Here is an 18,727-nt window from a genome sequence, read left to right on the forward strand (position 1 = left end):
TTTCCTCGTTCAATAATCGTCATAGGTTTATGTGTTAGTATTCATTTTTTTTTCGATTTCGAATATTACGGTGTTGTGTCGCGTTTACGTTTTGCGAAGTTACATAGTCTGAAAATTGATACCAAAGTTCGAGGTTTTTATCTTTTTTCGCGGAATCAGTAATCTTGATTGTTTTTCGAAGCAAGTACAGTGGAAATGTGCGTTATCATTGTGAAATTGAATGGCAACAAGTTGTGCTGTAAGTTGAAAGATACTGTGACCTCTTTCATTCGTGTAAATAAGCTTTATTCGGGGAAAATATCGGTTTAAATTACGAAAAATATTACAATTCGATGGTCATCAATCAGTTTGTAAGAAAAATTTGAAAAAAAAATTAAAAAATTTTAGGGGGCACCCGGGTTTGAACCGGGGACCTCTCGATCTGCAGTCGAATGCTCTACCACTGAGCTATACCCCCACATGGTGAAATCGGTAGAAAACTCGCCAGACTAGCAACGCTACGTTCAGGATATGTTTGTAACCAATTGTTTTGAAATATTCATGGTCCATTTCATTCCATGTGAAGGCATAAAACACCGAAAGAAAACTGGAAAGTTGAGATTTCACCCAATCGCGTATTTTTGAAAAATTCCAGTCTTCTCCAATGAAAATTCTTTTTGTCGTAATCACGATTTTTCATTGGACAACATCAAATGTCTGTTGAACTTTCCAGTACCTATCTTCGGAGTGTTTTATGCGCTCCTTATATGAAACGGACTATACTATTGTTTCTTATTTGTCGAATAATTTCACGTAATTTTTTTTACAATATGAAATTGATTCCTCTATGAAGAATATGCAATTGTTTACAACGTCGACATACCTTAATAATGGCGATAATAACTCTACGTACTCGGTCGCACCCTGCGTTTCTCTACCTTACCTACCTTAGCTTTATTATCGTGTCATTTGTTATCACTTTTATCGTCGAATGATGAATTTTTGCCATCAGTTGTTATTAATTTCATACCTCTTTTTTCGACGACGACGACAACGGTGCTTCTTCGTAGAAATTATAAAATGAGTTCAAAATTGTTATGCTTTTAGACAGGTAGGTAGGTATAGGTAATCGGTCGAAAAAAACTTGTAGTACAAAATTGGCACGTTGATGATGTTGCGTGAAAGTATTAGTAGGTTAGGTTGATAGGTACCTACCTATCTAAGTGAATATCTTATTCTATTCATCATTTTAATGCACATGCAGACTGATCATTGCTCGGAACGAGTATAGTAACGGGGAAATAAACAGGAGGAGGAGGGGGCAAATTGCATTGAAAAGTTTCATTTACAATACCTATCCTATCCTATTCGATAAATAGGTAGGTAATCTTTTCATACAGAAAACAGAAACAGATGAATATTCTATCGTGCCCCTGTATGCCCCCTTCCCCTGTTCTATAGGCTTGTTTCCTCATTAGTACATTAATATAAGGGATCTGAAAAAGTATCCGAAGCTTTTTTCATCTATAATTATCTAAAATTTTGGTTTAGGGGAAATAGAGATGCAAATTACGCGCTAGATGATTCGAACCGTGACCACTTAAATGAGTATTATCGTCGCGAAAATGTGTTCTAGATTGATTGTTAATTGTTTACGCATACGAAACATTCAACTCATACCTACCTACGTTTTGTTTTGTCACTGTTCCTTGAATTTGGCGCTATATTTTCGCTGCAACGATAAAGAAATGAGACCATGGAATGTGAAGTTCTAGCACACGAAACCATTGAAATAAACATTATGCCTGAACCTGACACTAGCGATTCTGAGATTATGGGTAAGTTATCGTATTTGTTGTAGAAAAATCTGTTTTTCTGGTGGCTTTGCTGTTTGCTTGCTTTGGTTTTTTTTTTTTTTTGAAATTGATGCAATTTTTGAGACATTTGAAGTGAGAAGAAACGTGTATGAAATGAGATTTGTTCCTTTCATTGTGTGATGGGAACACGCCCTCTCAGCTTGAAATTCTATTATTTGTAATTTTGTCTCAATACTCATGTTGAAGGAGCTATATGTACTTACAGCTTACGAACTTTCTCTGGTTAATTACTCTCATGCAGCTTAAAAACTTCCAAATTCCTTCATTGGTCTTCAATTCAGTTATCATCACAGATAGACAAAAGTTGAACAAGGTTCCTTTTGCAGGTCTCTTTGTGGTCTTCAAAAGTGGTCAAGTAGGGATTTTGCCTGTCTGTCATATTAAAGGCGTTAATAAGCATTCAAAATTTGCTCTTATTAAACATGAATTAAAGTTCTCGAAGAACAACTATCACAATGAGGCGCATTTAAATTTCAAAGTCGCACCCCCTCCAATTTTGAATTTTGAGTAAAATAGAATTGTTGTAAAATTATTCATAAGGGATTTAGCGATTTATCGAAATGAGCTGAAATTTTGCGAGAAATTCAAATATTTCGACGAGAATGTTTTTTGAAGAATTTCGAGCTCAAAATTGCGTCATGATTTTTGAGGTTTTTGCCAAAATTTCGATCGAGTCATGATTTTTGAGATTTTTGAAAAAGTGCCATGCAACTGACGTGACTTATCAAAATGGATTGAAATTTCGCGAAATATTCTAATATTTCAACGAGAATTTAAAAAAAAATTTTTTGAAGAATTTTGAGCTCAAAACTGAGCCATAATTTTTGAAATTTTTGGAAAAGTGCCACGTGATTCATCAAAATGGGTTAAAATTTTGCGAAAAACTACAATATTTGGACAAAAACGTTTTTTGAGAATTTTGGAAAGATTTTGAGCTCAAAATTGAGTCATGATTTTTGAGATTTTTGAAATAAAAAGTGCCATGCAATTTGTTAAAATGGGTTAAAATTTTTGTTGTTTTCTGCCCTGCTGTTGAGTTCAATTTGCTATGATTATTTTCATATCGTTTTTCCTGCTTTTGGAAGTGATGAGCATAAGTAATCTGTTGAGCTCCTTCTTCTTTTGGTCTAGCATCAAATTATTGATTTCATTAGGTACTGAAATAATTAAATGAATGTGAATTTATTTTGAATTGGTTGGGTACCTTTTCGAAAGATAACGTTTTATTGGTCTTTGTCTTTTGCATTTTCTTCGATGGAACCTTAATGAGCCATGCGATATTTAGTGTATGATAATTTATAACGATCGTAATTCGTAATGAGGCATTCTTTGTAAATTGGTTAACCATTTTCTTCGTTGACCAGACATCATACTTAATTTGTATAATGAATTTTATTATTTTTAGAAGTTTATTTACGATTTTTCGATTAACTTTATCGACATGCAGGTATTTAAATTTATTTTTATACCCAACCTAGTCAGTCTCTAAGTGCCTGTCTACCAATAATAATAACTATTTATCGTGAAAAACGTAACTGAAACGAATTTAACTTTGTTTACACGATATTTACTTTTTCTTTTTCTGTACAATGTCACAAGTCTCCGATGGTCTTGTTTCGGGCTAAATTCAACGTGAAAAATTAGCCGGCGAATTTCTTCGTGTATAATTTATTACAACCATACGTACTACGTAGATCTATGTAGATATAAAGAAAGAAACGTATGTGTAAGTAAAGTAAACCTCGACTTGGTTATTACACGATTATAACGTAAGAAGAATAATGCATAACGTTAACGTAACCAACATCTGTAAACTGAAAAAGGTTACTCCAAAACCCGTTTTACTCGAAGAAACGGGACGACACCGTCCTTTTTTCGGTACCAGGTGTGTGACGTCACTTGAAAGGAGATCCTACATTAATACAATGATGATCGCGTAATTTTTCATGGTTTTTTAATTTTTTTAGCAAAAGGAAGAGGTCTAGTAAAATTTTATTCAGAACATTATTCATAGATATTAACATTCTCTATTGATTGGTATATTTTTTTCTAATTTTATGTAGTAACTACGATTTTATAATTGTTTTTGTTCTCGGATTTTTACAGTATGTCAACTTTACATTAAAATTACTCGATATTTTCAGCAATCATTTTGGTGTTTTGAAATACAATATGTTCGGAATGTTTCGCTTTTCAATTTGTTTTTTTATTCGAAGTGCTAGCTTTTTTATCGTTCAAAAAATATTGTTAAAAGTTCAAAGTTGTAAAACATGACATGGCGCGCGTAGCAAAAATCTAACTTTATTTTCAGTCGGAACATGGGTGTTAAATTATCATTTATCATCATGCCAACATGTTCAGAATTTTATGCTATTCAAATTGCAATAAGTAATCATAAATAAATCCGGTGAAATAAACGTTTAAACTAGAAATGAATCATATTTTCATTCATTTCAATGAAATATCAAATTTGTTTACATTTAAATTACAATGATATGAAACCCTCTCGCCCCTTTGTCAAACTTTCTGCAACTTTGATTGAACTTGAATAACTTTTGAACATTTGAATTTGAAACTAGCGTTTTAAGGGGAAAATCATGGTAAAGACAATAAAATTTTGCATGTTCTAGTTTTTCAAAAACCCATACTCTCACTAGTCACTAATAATAAATTTTGAGTACCTATAATTTTAATTAATTAAATCTGAATTTTTTTTACTCCATGAGACAATTGAGACATGTTTTTACGCCTTCCAACTTTAATAACTGAACAACAAAAGCTAGCGCTAGCGCTTCGATTAAAAAACCAAATTGAAGAGCAAAAAATTCTGAACATTTTGTGTAATTGTACTTACAAGGGAATCTCTTTAGGTGTCACACTCCGATTTGAAAGGGACCGCGATTTTTGGAAAGAGCATAGTCTGAAACCCGCAAAACCAAATTTTCAGCTTCCCAAGTTCATTTTTCGATTTTTGGCGAATTTTTGAAAATTCAAAATTGACTGTTTTTGGCGAATTATGCCTTTTTTAAAAAAAGTACGTACCTGATCAGTAAAAATGGTCAAAATAAGTCCCAAAAATAATATTAATTACCCAAATCCAAATTTTACCATTTTCAGCCATTCTGGAGCCTCCAGCGCGATTTTTCAATTTCTCCAGAATTTTGAATTTGCTCCAGAAAGCGTGAATATGCAGTTGAGCAGCTAAAAATCGAGTTGTATATTAATCTCGACCTGTTTAACGAGTTTATCCACATTTGAGCCGATTTTGAGAGTGACACCTCAAGAGTGGTTTTTTGAGGTGTCACTCTCGCTCCAAAACGGCTGGAAATGGTAGAATTTGCGCTCCGGGGGGTTAGTTCTTGAAGAAATACAGCGATTCGCACAAATTTCAAAAATTTACTCACAAACAGTTATCTTTTGATTTTTTTGATTTTTTAATTTTGAAAAAAGCTGGTCAAAAAGCCACTTGAGGTGTCACTCTCAAAATCGGCTCAAATGTGGATAAACTCGTTAAACAGGTCGAGATTAATATACAACTGGATTTTTAGCTGCCCAACTGCATTTTCACGCCTTCTGGAGCAAATTCAAAATTCTGGAGAAATTGAAAAATCGCGCTGGAGGCTCCAGAATGGTTGAAAATGGTACAATTTGGATTTTGGTAATTAATATTAGTTTTGGGACTTATTTTGACCATTTTTACTGATCAGGTACGTACTTTTTCTAAAAAAAGCATAATTCGCCAAAAACAGTCAATTTTGAATTTTCAAAAATTCGCCAAAAATCGAAAAATGAACTTGGGAAGCTGAAAATTTGGTTTTGGGGGTTTTAAACTATGCTCTTTCCAAAAATCGTGGTTCCGTTCAAATCGGAGTGTGACACCTCAAGAGGTTCCCTTGTTAGTATGAAGTTGACGTGCAGTGAAAATCTGCGGATAAAAATAATTATAAAATTGTATTATCACAAAATTGAAAAAAAATTTATACCAATCGGTAGTAAATTTTGATATCTTCAAGTCTTTTCCAACAAAAATTTCACGTAAACCCTTTCACTTGGTCAAAAAATTTAAAAAACGCAACTTTTGTCATGTAAAAATGCATTGTAAACAATGTATCTCTACTTTCTAGCTTCTTCTGGATGACGTCACATCAGTCGATGGACGATTTCAAAACCGTATAACCATTAACTACCTAAGTATCTTCTTTTTGGCGTAACCTCTTTCAGTTTATCTTTATGGGATGTTGTAACGTAACGTGTCTACGTTGAAAAGAAAACGCAGCTTAGTAACCCCTGCGAACGTCTCTTACGATTGTAACCACTGATTTAATATGACCATGAATGTCTATTCATAGAATGAGATACGCACGCGCAGAGTAACTCAACAAGTAGTTCTGTTCTAACATGATGGTGGGGGGATTACCGGCGGCAAGGTTGATTGTGGCAGGCATTTTCGGTGATCAACGAGCAATAAGACGAGTTCAGTGCTTTCGCAGTAGTGTACTCATAACATGTGCATGAATTGTGCGGTAATCAATTGTACATGTATTTCGCGTTTTTTTTTCACTTCACTCTCATGATTACACACTCGTGATATAATCTGGGTTAACAGTATTGATGATTTTTTTTTTATCAATCTTAGACGTATCTTTAGTGCTATTATGGCTGTGTTCTTGCGTGTAGCTTGATCATCGTAGATCGTACAAGTGTCAAGTTAATTCGTCTCATTTGTTGTTTATTTTCCGAAGAAGAAGCGGTTGTCGTTGGCTTCAATAATGATAATGATAGCGTATTTCGAGTAAAAAATTGTCTGCCTTTTTTTGCGCGCGCTTTGTGGGCAATTTGTGCTGCCTGTTTTGTCAAGTCTTCGCCGCTATCGGGTGTTCACGTAGTTTGATGCAATTTCGTAGTTTATGCGGTTGTTTTAAATCGGACCGTCTTTTTGTAGGCGGCGAAGAGAATACCAGTGCTGTTGGTGGCATAAGTGAAAATATTAAACCTGTTTACCAACATTTTAGCAACATGACCGAAGGTTAGCGGCTATAAGTAAAAAATCTGTATTTTATTCTTAACCGAACACGAGTATATACATTTATAATGTAAGAGTCTACTGTAGGATTACCGCCGTTTACGTGTACTATCCATGTATTTTGAGCGAAAACGAGAAAAAGTTTGCAAACGTCGCCTTGTCGGTCGATTCCATGCTCTCTGCATTCTAATTTAGAACCTGTTTCGGTGACAAATTTCATGTCTGGTTTGGACGTACACACTTGGTGTACTTACGTATACGATAAGCCATCGAAGATCTGCATGCAAAACCATCGCATCCGATCCGAACCGATCACATTAGAACGTGTAAAATTCGTGAAAGAAATGCAACCCAATAACGTCCAGTTCGATAAGCTAACCAATCTGGTACGCCGTGTTTGGTTTGGTTGGTGTTTGGTGCCGAATTGAACGAGTCGAAATTTGTCTGCACGAAGGTAGATGTCCTTCCAGAATCTTCGTGACTAATTGCATACCACACACCTTTTGTAACTGGCGCAAATCTGTAAGGACAGCCACCTTGTGATAAGAATCTTACAAATGGCACGTAGTGTAGCCTTAAATATGCCGAAATTCGCCATACTTGTACCATTATCTGATCTCATTCGCCTTCGTGTTGATCTTAACGAGTTTACTCGAATACTTACTCGATGTATATTAATCATTTTTCTGATCATTTTTGTAGTTCCTTGTGTGGTATATTATGATTATGGAGGCGATTTGTTGTATATACGCCTTCGGATCAGTGTATCCTGCGGTCAGTGGCATCGAAGATGGCGGATCGTTCGATCAACTCGAATGAATATGTGTTTCTGAACGAAATGAACATGATTCTGGTCTGCATTCGTGGTATGGCATTCAAGTAGTGTTTACTGGTATTAGTACTAATCGAATATCATCTTGATGGGCTGCAGGTACATACATCATCTTGAACGAAATGTACCCAATTCTGGACTGTTTAGACGAACTGAATCGAACATTCAACAGGTGTCTGCTGGTATCAGTACGATTTAAATGTGATCCTGAATTATCGACGAACACTATCAATTGCTCAACTGGTGGTCTACGAATATACCAGACCAAGACTGTGCCTGAGATCATTTCCTCTACGAAATATGGAGTAAAATTAGTGCCAGTTCGAAGTGATGGTGAATCACGCCGTCGATATTTTAATCAATTACTGCTAGCGTTAGATTACCGAACGTGGCTACGAAGGATTAGTTCTTGATACTTCGAAATTACTCCTAATTTCCAACGTTATTACTATGTTGATCAAAGATATGGAAAGTTCAACTGCCGGCGTCGAGTAGATAATTTGTGAACCGTTCATCGTACCTATTCTGTGCATCAGCATCCTACACGAATCAGTACCATCAAAAGTTCAGGTAGTGAAGACTGAACGATCGTTAAACAAGTCTATTCGAGATTTCTTCCGGTTATATATGAAAATGGATTCGATACAAAGGAGGTTAATGGAATATTGAAATGGCGTATTGCCTATACCACGTTGATTTATCGAAGTTTTAATATTCGACGATAATACAGTATGCTTATTTTAGCGAGATAACAGCGTATTTCATAATTATTGCTTCTTATCTGCGCCGTTCGTATCCGTTGGGGTAGTCATGCCAGAGAGAAACGGAGAAGTCTGCGTTTTGATTGCTAACAGTCCGCGTGATACGGTTAATTTCCTACTTAACAATCTATTATTGGCTTATCGTATATAAATTACAAGTATTAAGAACGAATCGACAATGAAAATTAGTCATCGAAGCAAATTTTCAAATTAGAATACGCTGTCGAAGCGAAATTATTTCCAGCACGCGTTATTCGACTCGACTATGAACCTTTTTCGGGCCGAAAGGCGAAAATTTCGTATAAATAGGGAAATACTCGTATGTCGTCAATACTTACAACGACGACGACGCAATATTTCAGTCGTCGCATGTCGTCGCCGGCGCGGTGATGGTGATTCGCTGCCGATGATCGTGGATAAAAATTATTATGATTACGTCACTGTAGTATTTTGTTGTAACGCTTTCATTGGTATGTCTATATAAATCTATGTAGTATCATGCGGGAGTTCAGCCTGCGCTGCACCTTGTCAGCTAATTTAATACTTCCTTCATGCGGTTAAATATAATCGTCTCTGTGATATATTAAAAGAAAGAAATTACGTAGGTATTCTTCTTATGTTTCCCAAGATTACGTTACTTTCGTAATATGTAACGTGTCTTCGTGATTCGCGTGTTTCTATAATGATACAATTTGTAATCGAGATGACGACGTTTGATTGAGGGGGTAGGGGCGAGAAAATGACGAACTTCCTTCTTGGTGTTTATAAATCGTAAATTGATCGCGGCGAAATTCAAATTCGCCTCCACTGCGTTTGATATTGAACAGGTGATTTACATTCGCTGCGTTGTCATAATTTTGAAAAATTACCAACGAAAGTGTCTACCATTATGTACAATACTCGTGTTCCTTAGTGAGACTAGATCGTTAGTTATTTATTATTTTGGTTATCGATTCTGGTATCTGATTTTTTTCGTTTTTGTTCCAGCTCAAAAGATGCAGGAGATGCAGGAGAAGATAGAAAAACTCGAGAAAATGCTCCAAGTGAAAGAGCAGGAGATTGTCGATTTACGATCACAACTCGATAAATTCCAGAGTGTATTATTCAAAAGAGGCGAAACATCTTTCGGTGGTGGTGCTCAAACTCGAGTACGAAAGCAACGAGCTCAAGGAATTTCAGCCGAACCGCAAACCATCCACGATTTGAGTCAGAAGAAATTCCAAACGTATCCGAAGAATGACAGGTAATTTTTCGTTGCATCGTAATTCGTACCTATATAATTGTTTGGAGTTAGTACTCCTTTTCAAAATTCTATTGACTATGAGAAATGGGAGGCTCGACTTCGAGAGATGGCGAAAGGCAATGAAGCAAAATATGGAATTCGAGAGAGTGTGTGATAGAAGCATATGAGGAAACGTCCTCTCAGGTGGGTGAATATACAAAAACAAATTACATTGAAATGAATACACTTGTAGCTTGCTCTGAGAGACTGAGCGAGGGTGGCAAAATATGGCGAATGAATTATAGAAAATGGCACCATATCGCTTGGGTGTTTTATTTTTAAAACAGTAGCTTCTGCGATTCGTCTTTTGAATAGCAGAGATAAAGTGGATGCGAATCGCGTTCAAAGAATTTTATGGGTCATTAAGCTGTTGGAAGGCGACCACCTGTGGATTCCAGTGCTTCTGTCGGGAGGTGGTTTTATCCTATTCGAAGTGCAGGTTTCCAGTGTTAGTGAAATTAGCAAAATCGTGGGTACCTATTTCTAACCCGCATGAATACGTACATATATGACCTAAAATGTCTCACAAGTTTGAAATTTTATTCCGCAAATGGACGTAGCGCTGGCGTTGCAATATTATTATCAATTTACCTATACTCAGTGTTTTTTACATTATTCATTCGTCTGGTGTGAGAAATTTTTTTCCCACGTGCATTTATTTTAAAAGTTTCCAATTACGTGTTTTCATCGAATGCTAATTATATTTGCGGTGCCTTTGGTATTCCGATACCGTATCACTTATTTAGCGTTTTACCTTCTATTTTTGAACTGCGAGTATCTAATCCATTATGAGTTATAACGCGGTCTTCTTCTTGTTTCGTTGATGGATTTATATTTCTCGGACGTTGTCAGCTTTACTGCGATTTTAAAATTGAATCTTTTGTATGGTTGAAAGAAATATTTTTCAATCATCTCAATTTGAAATATCACGTGAAGTCGACAACTTGATAGCAGTGGCGCATGGCGTAGACAAGATTTTGCCAAGGCGGGGGCAAATCCAGATTTTTAGGCATTAAAAGTTGAAATTTGAGGAAATTTTCTGATAATGCTTTATGATGTACGAGTATGATAATTTTATGAAAATGAAGGCAAAATACTGTTCGAGGTAAGCGAGAGCAAATTGAAAAATAGGTTCAAAAAACAAAAATACGTCCATTTTTATGTTTAATTTTAAAATTTCATCCGCAAGGCGAGTAATCGCCCAAGTTGCCCCCCCCCCCCCCAGAAGCCATTGCTGGATATGTAATGGTCTCTCCCGCCACCAAAGCTTCAACAATTGAACTGTCATTTTATGCAGATTTTTTAAGCTTTATTGCAATTCGATTTTTTTTTATTATCGTTATACTGAAATTCCTTTCTCCGTCCCAATAAGCTGTCTTCGAAGCTAAGATGTTGGTCAATTTTATCAGTTTCTTGAGTGCGATCAAATTTTTGGAGAAGGATAGTCGCTCTTGGTTTTCATCAATTTTCATCTAATTTAAATTTTAATGAATTGGATTGAATTTCAGAAAATGTGGATCATTTTTGTTTTATTACTTAAAGCAAGTTCTGGAGCTGGGAAGTTTTTTTTTTTCAATTACGTGCAAAAGTACAAATGAAAATAATTGCCACTGAAAATATTAGTATTGTACGGAATGGGAGCAAGAAAATAGTAAATCTTCTCCGTACACCCATTTCCTGAAAAATTGCGAATCTGTAGGAAGGAGAGAAAGATGTTTTCCTGAAAAAGGAATTTCGATAGATTCCGACACTAAAATTGAACATTTTGAAACTTACTGATTCAAATTTTTCTGTTGATTTTTTATCATTCAAATACGTCCTTCAAATTGAAGCAACTTCATTTCTTCTCGTGATGTCTTCGCCTTTTTGCTGACGCTGAGTTCAAGTAGGCTCACCGTGGTGACTTTTATTTATTTTGTGGAGTAAGCTAACTCTTATACTCGTATACCACCTCGTTCAGTCGGGGTGAACTTCACCTTTAATTTATTGGCGGAATCATGGATTCGTGAAGTAACCATTCGAGGAATTTGTTTCGGAAAATTGCCCTGTAATCGGTGAAAATCGTACCTGTAATTCAAAAACCATTGATTCGAGTTGAGAAAATAACGACTCGAAGTGGGTGAAATTCATTTTTGATCTACAAAAAGAATGATGGAATTAAAAAAATATATATTATTCAAGTATAAATGGTGAAGTATTGGGAAAACTATGCTCCAAAAAAAAATTATAATTTGAGTGGAAAAAGTTGGAAAAATTCAAACTAGAACGATAAATTTCAGTCTGATGACGCATGCTGAAAGAAGCCAAAAAGAGTTGTGCTATTGATTAAGAAATTCTCTGAAAGTTTTTAAAATGATCATTTTTTGTTGTGATTTGAAAATGACGACTTCTGAGAAAATGTTACTTAGGTTTCATTTGGCAATACTTCTACCTTTATGTCCCTCTACCAGCTTCCTATATGGAATATTTCTGTACTTATCAAGATCGGAGGACAGGATTAGCCATTTTTCTGCATAAATATCTTATTTGCTGTTTTTGACGATACCATTATTCATAACTTAACAAAAGCGCATGCTCATATACCTATTTAGACCTACGTCAGTTCAGTATCTAATTCTATTGAATGGGCATATCGTATTCAAAGTGTGGTTAAATAATGTATAGGATAGGTATAGAATATAGGATAGTGGTATGTCAACCGCAAATGTTTTTTTCGCCTCTTTTGCATAGAATCTTGAATGATTGAACTGCTCGCCTTGCTCTCAACAAGGTAATTGTACCTGACTCGAGCTGGCTGCAGTTCTCCTATACTAATTAAATAGATACTAGTAGACGGGTGCACAATTTGACCATCGGCGACGCACGCAATTCGATTTAAATCACGGAATTCAAGAATGCTGATTAGTTGCCTCGAATAAGTTTCCACAACTTCACGTATGATTTACATTTTGAAACGTAATGATGGATTTTTCTAATGAAAAAAAAAGTAGTCATGAGTGTAGTTTGAAAATTTATGATGTATATAGAGGGAGGATATCAAAAGTCTCGATGTTCGAAGATAACTCATTTTGAATCTATACCAGGAGTAAAATGGAATAGGGAAAAGGAGGACGAGATCGCTTTGGATGAAAAAATTTGAAGTACCTACCCTGCGAACCATTTGATCCTTAAGGTATTTTTTTCGAATGTGAAAATTTTCTAAAATTTCATTTTGTAAGTGTAATAGGTAAAGGTACCATTTCTTGGTATACGAATCTCAAAAATGTTGAAAAATTTTTATATTGAGGTATATCTGGGAAGGTTTGGTAAGAACTTTTGTCTTGACCTGAGTTTGTTAAGATTTTCAATGATTTTTTTTTTTCATATGAATAAGGAGGAGATTTACTGTATCCAATCTACCGGAAACCGCCCGTGGTAACTTGTTAGAAAACATGTCCGATTATCCAAACATTTTAATCAATTAGGTACTTTGAGTAAAATGGCAATGAAATCAGAACCGCGACGAGGACGTCTCGATACCTTGCATTATACCATTTCTCAAGGGTGATATAAAGAATACGTTACTGATATTTTGCGTTAAACTCACTGTTTTTCTGAAAATCATAGATATAAGTGCACGAACATTGATTAAAATCATACAAGTAGGTATTGATTTAAAAAATGTGATCAAATTCTGTTGAGTATCATGTGCAAAAATTATTAAAAATTCGTTAAAATTATTGAAAATATTTCATTGAAAAAAAAATCAAAATTTTTCATTATAATGCAATTAATCAAAATTGCACTTTCAAACTTCTGTCCAATGGATCTCGAAACAAAGTCTTTTAGGAAAAAATGAATCTTACTCTGTCTTATGATCAGTTAATTTTTTCATTTCAAATTTTTTTTTTTAGCTATACCTGTTGAAAATGGCAATGGAATTTATTTCATCTACTCGTATGTACCTATTTGAAAATTATAGCTTAAATTATTAGCCAAATTCTTTCAGTACCAATCAACACGACAGTTTTGCTACTGAAATAATACTAATAATTACGCAATGGTGGTGCCTGAAAAGGCTAAAAAGCTGTGAATAGTGAATCAACATTGCAAATACAGTTCGTTTTTATGAAATTATGTACATTATGTATTAAAATTTCCAAATCTTGGGCAAATCAATTCCGCAATGTTTAATATCAAAAACATATATCGAAGTATAAAAACCTCCAATTCTGAATGATTTTGCTATAGTGAGCTTATCGACCATCTCAACGTTTCGAAACCTCGTAAGAAAGATGATGCAAGATTATTAAGTATTCAATATCTTTTTCGAAATATCTGCGTTAACTTGGCCATGAATTCTGAGAAGTTCTAAAATTTGTGAAATTAAGTTTAAGGTAGGTATATTTAGAAACGTTAGATGGCCACGTTTCGTCTATGAAGCCTCAACTTCCTGAACTTTCCGAGTAATCACTTAATATTATCAAATAAGATCGAGTTGCTTTCGTATTACCTTACTCGGATATGCCCCGAATAAGTAAATTGCGGTCGGATATCCTGAATTTTCAAAAGGCTAAAATAGATAATGATATTTTTTCAGTTTTTCACTCTAATGAAGTACTTGAGGTATTTAGCGGATGAAAAAGGTGTCTTTTTTTTTTTTGACTCGGATCCTGGCCTTGGCCGGTGGAGAAAGTTTATCGAATATTGATCTGATTAGAAGATTTTCATACGCGCCGTTTACAGGATTGTACGCAATTTTTTCTTTGAGCCCTTTCAAAAAATGCTTACCTATTATGTTTTTTCGTGATTTACACAATTTTTAAACCATTTTGGAACCTTTTTAGGGCTCTCAATTTTTTAATCGAGAAGCTAGAATTTCTTTGTGAGGTATCCTTCTGTGCCTTTACTACCTTCATGATTTTCTTCGCACTTCAACTTGTTTATTTGTAGCTTTCAAAATGTATCAAAAAGTGGAAAATTTTTCAAAATGCGGAAGAAGGTCACAAATTGAAATGGTAATGCACTAAGAACTCTTCGTTATTTATTCTGCTAATTTTCCTCCTTTCGACGGAATGAATTATGATTGTGAGTTAAGTGATTGATAATTTTCGTTTATTTATGCGAAGCACGAATAAATTGTTAATCGCATATTTTCCTCGAAATGATAAACAGACAGCGTTGAACGGCCATTCGTTTGCTTCCTTTTTGATGGATCATTCAAATTTCTTTCCTCAAACAATGTTCTTCGCTGTCAGCTGTGAAAAAATTCTCAAAACAGAAAATGATAGATTTTGATCGTCTACAGCTTTCATTTGAAATATTTTTCCATATCTTCGTTATCGTGTTTCCAACGCAAAACACTGAACTGTTTCAAAAAATTTAAATTTGAAAAAACTTTAAAATATTTGTGCAGATTTTTTTAGCGTATTTTAAATGTTGGATATTAATTATATTTCATTTATGAAGATGTACGTATATTTTTTTAAAAATTTACTTCAGTGTTTTTTTCTTCTTTTCGTACTCCACTCTTTTTACTGATGTTTTTTTTTTTTTTTTATATATATCTAAGTGAAGATGTTAATTTCGAATTAGTACGTCATTCTACACAATAATGATAAAAAGAGTTTGCATGACAAATTTATAAATGTAGATAAAATTAATAAAAGAGGTATGAAAAACTAAAAAAAATTTCAACTTGAGTCAGCCAGAGCGTTCAGTAATTATTCACAAGGTAGAATGAAACTATGTATTCAAATCGAGATTATAGGAAAACACCTAATAAATGAACTTTCCATCTATCAACATTCAACCATATCTCCATTATCTTTTGCGTATCTTAGATTATTTGAATATTCCAAAATATGTTTCATGATTTAAAAAAACATTGGATTAAAACGGTCCTATATCGGTGAAAAGAGAACAGAAAAAACTAAATCTGACGATGTAGGGCGTTAACTAGACCAAACTGGTTTTATTTTACCGTGTGAATCTGGCAATATCCCAAATTATCCGTCAATAATAAGATGACAATGGTTGGAGAAAAGTTCAAAACAGAGCCGAATGCGGCAATTACGACTCGTCGTGGATTTGTAAATTCCGGGTGGTAATTTCGCGGCGATTTGACGCCGGTGAAAAATTTCCAATCCTGCTTTCCAAAATCAACTTCTAAATAGGTACCTACTATTAACTTCTGCAAAATTCACTCGAATTGTAGAAAGATATACACACGCACTTATGCTCATCCCAAATAAATATTATCTCTAGAGCTTCTGCAAACAAAACAACTTGGCAATAATAAACAACCAACGGTAGTTAAACGAACAAATAAAGTAATCACACTTTTCTTTATCGCGAGCCAGCGCCATGGTAGTACACCAAACCAACAGGCCACCAAAGCCATAGACGCGACAAATGTATGGAAAGTTTTCGTTCGTGGCGCCATTTAAGGCCGTGTATATGCAACCTTTCCATCATGCCGGTACTTGAAAGGTATCACTATCCGTATCGCGATCCGCTGGTATAATTTTCGATGGACATGTTGTCCGCGATTTCGTTCGTATATTAGATCGAGAAGACTAAATTAAAACTACATACGTGATTTCGATTCTAAAAATACGTCGGTAACCTTTTACCTTTATTATTTCTGTCAGCCAGCTTAGGTATTTTTACGTGCACGTACGAGTATTGTATTTAATTCTTGTATCTGTCTATACTATCTACATTCATAAGTGTCAGGTAGCGAATCAGTAATATACTCGATCGTGAAGTAATTTTCCACACTCGAATAAATATCACTAATGTCACCAAAACAATAATACACAAAAATTATCGCGAATCACCCAGCAAATTGCCACTTCATATGTAATAATTATCGGTTATTTACTGGTAATATTACGGTAATTGAAGTAATTTAGTTGTAATTACTGTCGGAAACGTTTCAGTTTATTTGAAACGTGAATGTTTTTCCAAGATATTCTCCCGGTCGATGTGGAACTGAATTTTTGTGGAAATATGTACCCACTTACAAAAATTTTGATCGATAGTTTGCCGTTTGTGCAACTTTGGGTTTTGACTAAGTTGGTGTCCTTTTTCAACAGGAATACCTGAACTGTCTTTTTTAGCGTAATTTTTCCGCCTCAGTGATTAGGGGATTGTAGTATGTATTTATTGTTCGTATACGAATGTATTTACCTATGAATTGTAACACTTGGCTGGTTTAGATGGTCGATGTCATGAATTGGCCCCCTACGTTTGTCGTGTAATGGCCTCATTCCAACTGTGATCGAACTGATTATTTCGGAATTATCGTCAAGTTTAATTACGTATAGACGCTGACACAAGGTATCTATCGTGACCTAATTTTAGAACTTTCAGTTTTTATTCATTACGCCTTAATAATTATTTAGGGAGATTGGTGCCCAATTTCATGGTGTCCGTAGTAGAAACAACTGCTAATTTGGAAATGAATAAACAATACGAGGAAAATTACTCTGAAAAAGAGCATAGTAGGGGTAAAATACTGGTGATTTCCTCGGATTTTGAAACTAACCGCTGAAAGTTGATTGTTCTCTGTGTTCTAAAACTCCTGTGGTGAATTTTTTTAGGTCGGTTACTTCATTCCTATCCCTTCCAAAATGAGTGAAATGCAATTTCTGTCGAAAATTTCCATTTATAGCGGTTTCCACGAATGCAAAAAACTGATTTTTCACTATTTTTCCCACCCAAATATTTCAATTTTGGACATAATTTTTTTTCTTACATTATCATGAAAATCATCCAACTACATAGTTCATTAACCTGAAATTGGAGCTTTTTCAATTTTTTCTGCGGTTTATATGTAAGTATCTAGTAGGGCTAATTTTATTTGAAAAATTGAATCACGCAATTTTGGGAACAGCTTACCTCCTTCTTGGGTGACCATCTGACCAAAATTCATGTGTGCACTAATACCAACATGAAATGCATAATTGAATCGGTGAGAACAGAAAGGGACCAAGTCACATTTTAGGAAATTTTTTTTTCACAGATAGGTATAGGGGTTTCAAAGTACGGCGGATCGACTGGTGATGTCAGATCTCTGCAAAACTGCCGGGAAAGTGGTATTTGGGTGCAGAAAAAAACCGGATCCGCATTGATGACTTTTTTGTTAAATTTTTTGAATTCCTTGAAAAATAACTAACATTTTTGAGAAGACCATTTTTTTGAAATTTAAGTTCATCTCTGTACTGAAAAAAGACGAAAAAATTAACAACTTCGGTAAAAAGTCTTATACTTCAAGGGGTTTTTGGTCAATTTTAACGAGATAGCAGTCTAAGTGATGTACTGAGATGTAGAATCAAGCCCCATTCGTGCCCGAGCAATTTCAAGAGAAATTTTGGAGATTGAGTGCAGAAAGGGTCTAAGTCCCATTTGTTTAGGCAGCAACAGCGCCGGCGCACGTGAATATTTTTTTTTCTAAACAGTGCTAAAAATTGTGTCTTGGGGTCCTCTTTCAATGACCTTAAGCATGTTTACCAAAAATTTTTGATTTTCAAACTAATCAGTTTTTTGTTATTCCTGAAAAATGCGGAAATGGACTTAGCCCCTTTCTGTTCTCACCGACTCAACAATTTATATTGCAATTTCTGAGAAATTGAAAATCTTGGATTTTTTTACCTGTGATGAGCACATTTTTCCAAATTGAAGAAAACTCTCTGTTGGTGAAAATGAGTACCTAAAACAAATCAAAAATATCAATTTCTCTGAAATTACAATTTGAATATAGAACGTATGATATATTAATTCGAGTTAATAGTAGTATGAATTTTGACCTAGTGGGTAGTGGGTCTTCCAAAAGGGAGGTCAATGGTTCCCAAAACTTCGTGGTTGAATTTTTTGAATGAAAATACGAGTATAAAATATATCTTGATCAAATTGACAAATGTGGTTCGAATTCCAGTGTTCCTACCTATGTAGTTACTAAAGTTACCAATAGTACCTAAATTTGGTTAC

The 18,727-nt window shown here is 34.7% G+C and overlaps 1 protein-coding gene and 1 non-coding gene across 2 annotated transcripts in view; one reads left to right on the plus strand and one right to left on the minus strand.

Moving 5' to 3' along the window:
• Window positions 1-385: 385 nt before the first annotated feature.
• TRNAC-GCA (transfer RNA cysteine (anticodon GCA)) lies at window positions 386-457 on the minus strand. The gene has a single exon. It is a non-coding gene; the product is annotated as a tRNA-Cys (tRNA).
• A 5,858-nt stretch (window positions 458-6,315) lies between these two features.
• The window catches only part of for (cGMP-dependent protein kinase for), a 90,355-nt gene continuing 77,943 nt past the window's right edge, over window positions 6,316-18,727 (plus strand). Inside the window, exons 1-2 of the mRNA XM_065350271.1 lie at window positions 6,316-6,882; window positions 9,460-9,715. Coding sequence (XP_065206343.1) covers window positions 6,747-6,882; window positions 9,460-9,715 — 392 coding nt within the window. The 5' untranslated portion in view covers window positions 6,316-6,746. The remainder of the gene's footprint in view (window positions 6,883-9,459; window positions 9,716-18,727) is intronic.

The sequence above is a fragment of the Planococcus citri genome, chromosome 2 (genome assembly GCF_950023065.1).
Source record: "Planococcus citri chromosome 2, ihPlaCitr1.1, whole genome shotgun sequence".
NCBI classification, from domain to species: Eukaryota; Metazoa; Arthropoda; class Insecta; order Hemiptera; family Pseudococcidae; genus Planococcus; species Planococcus citri.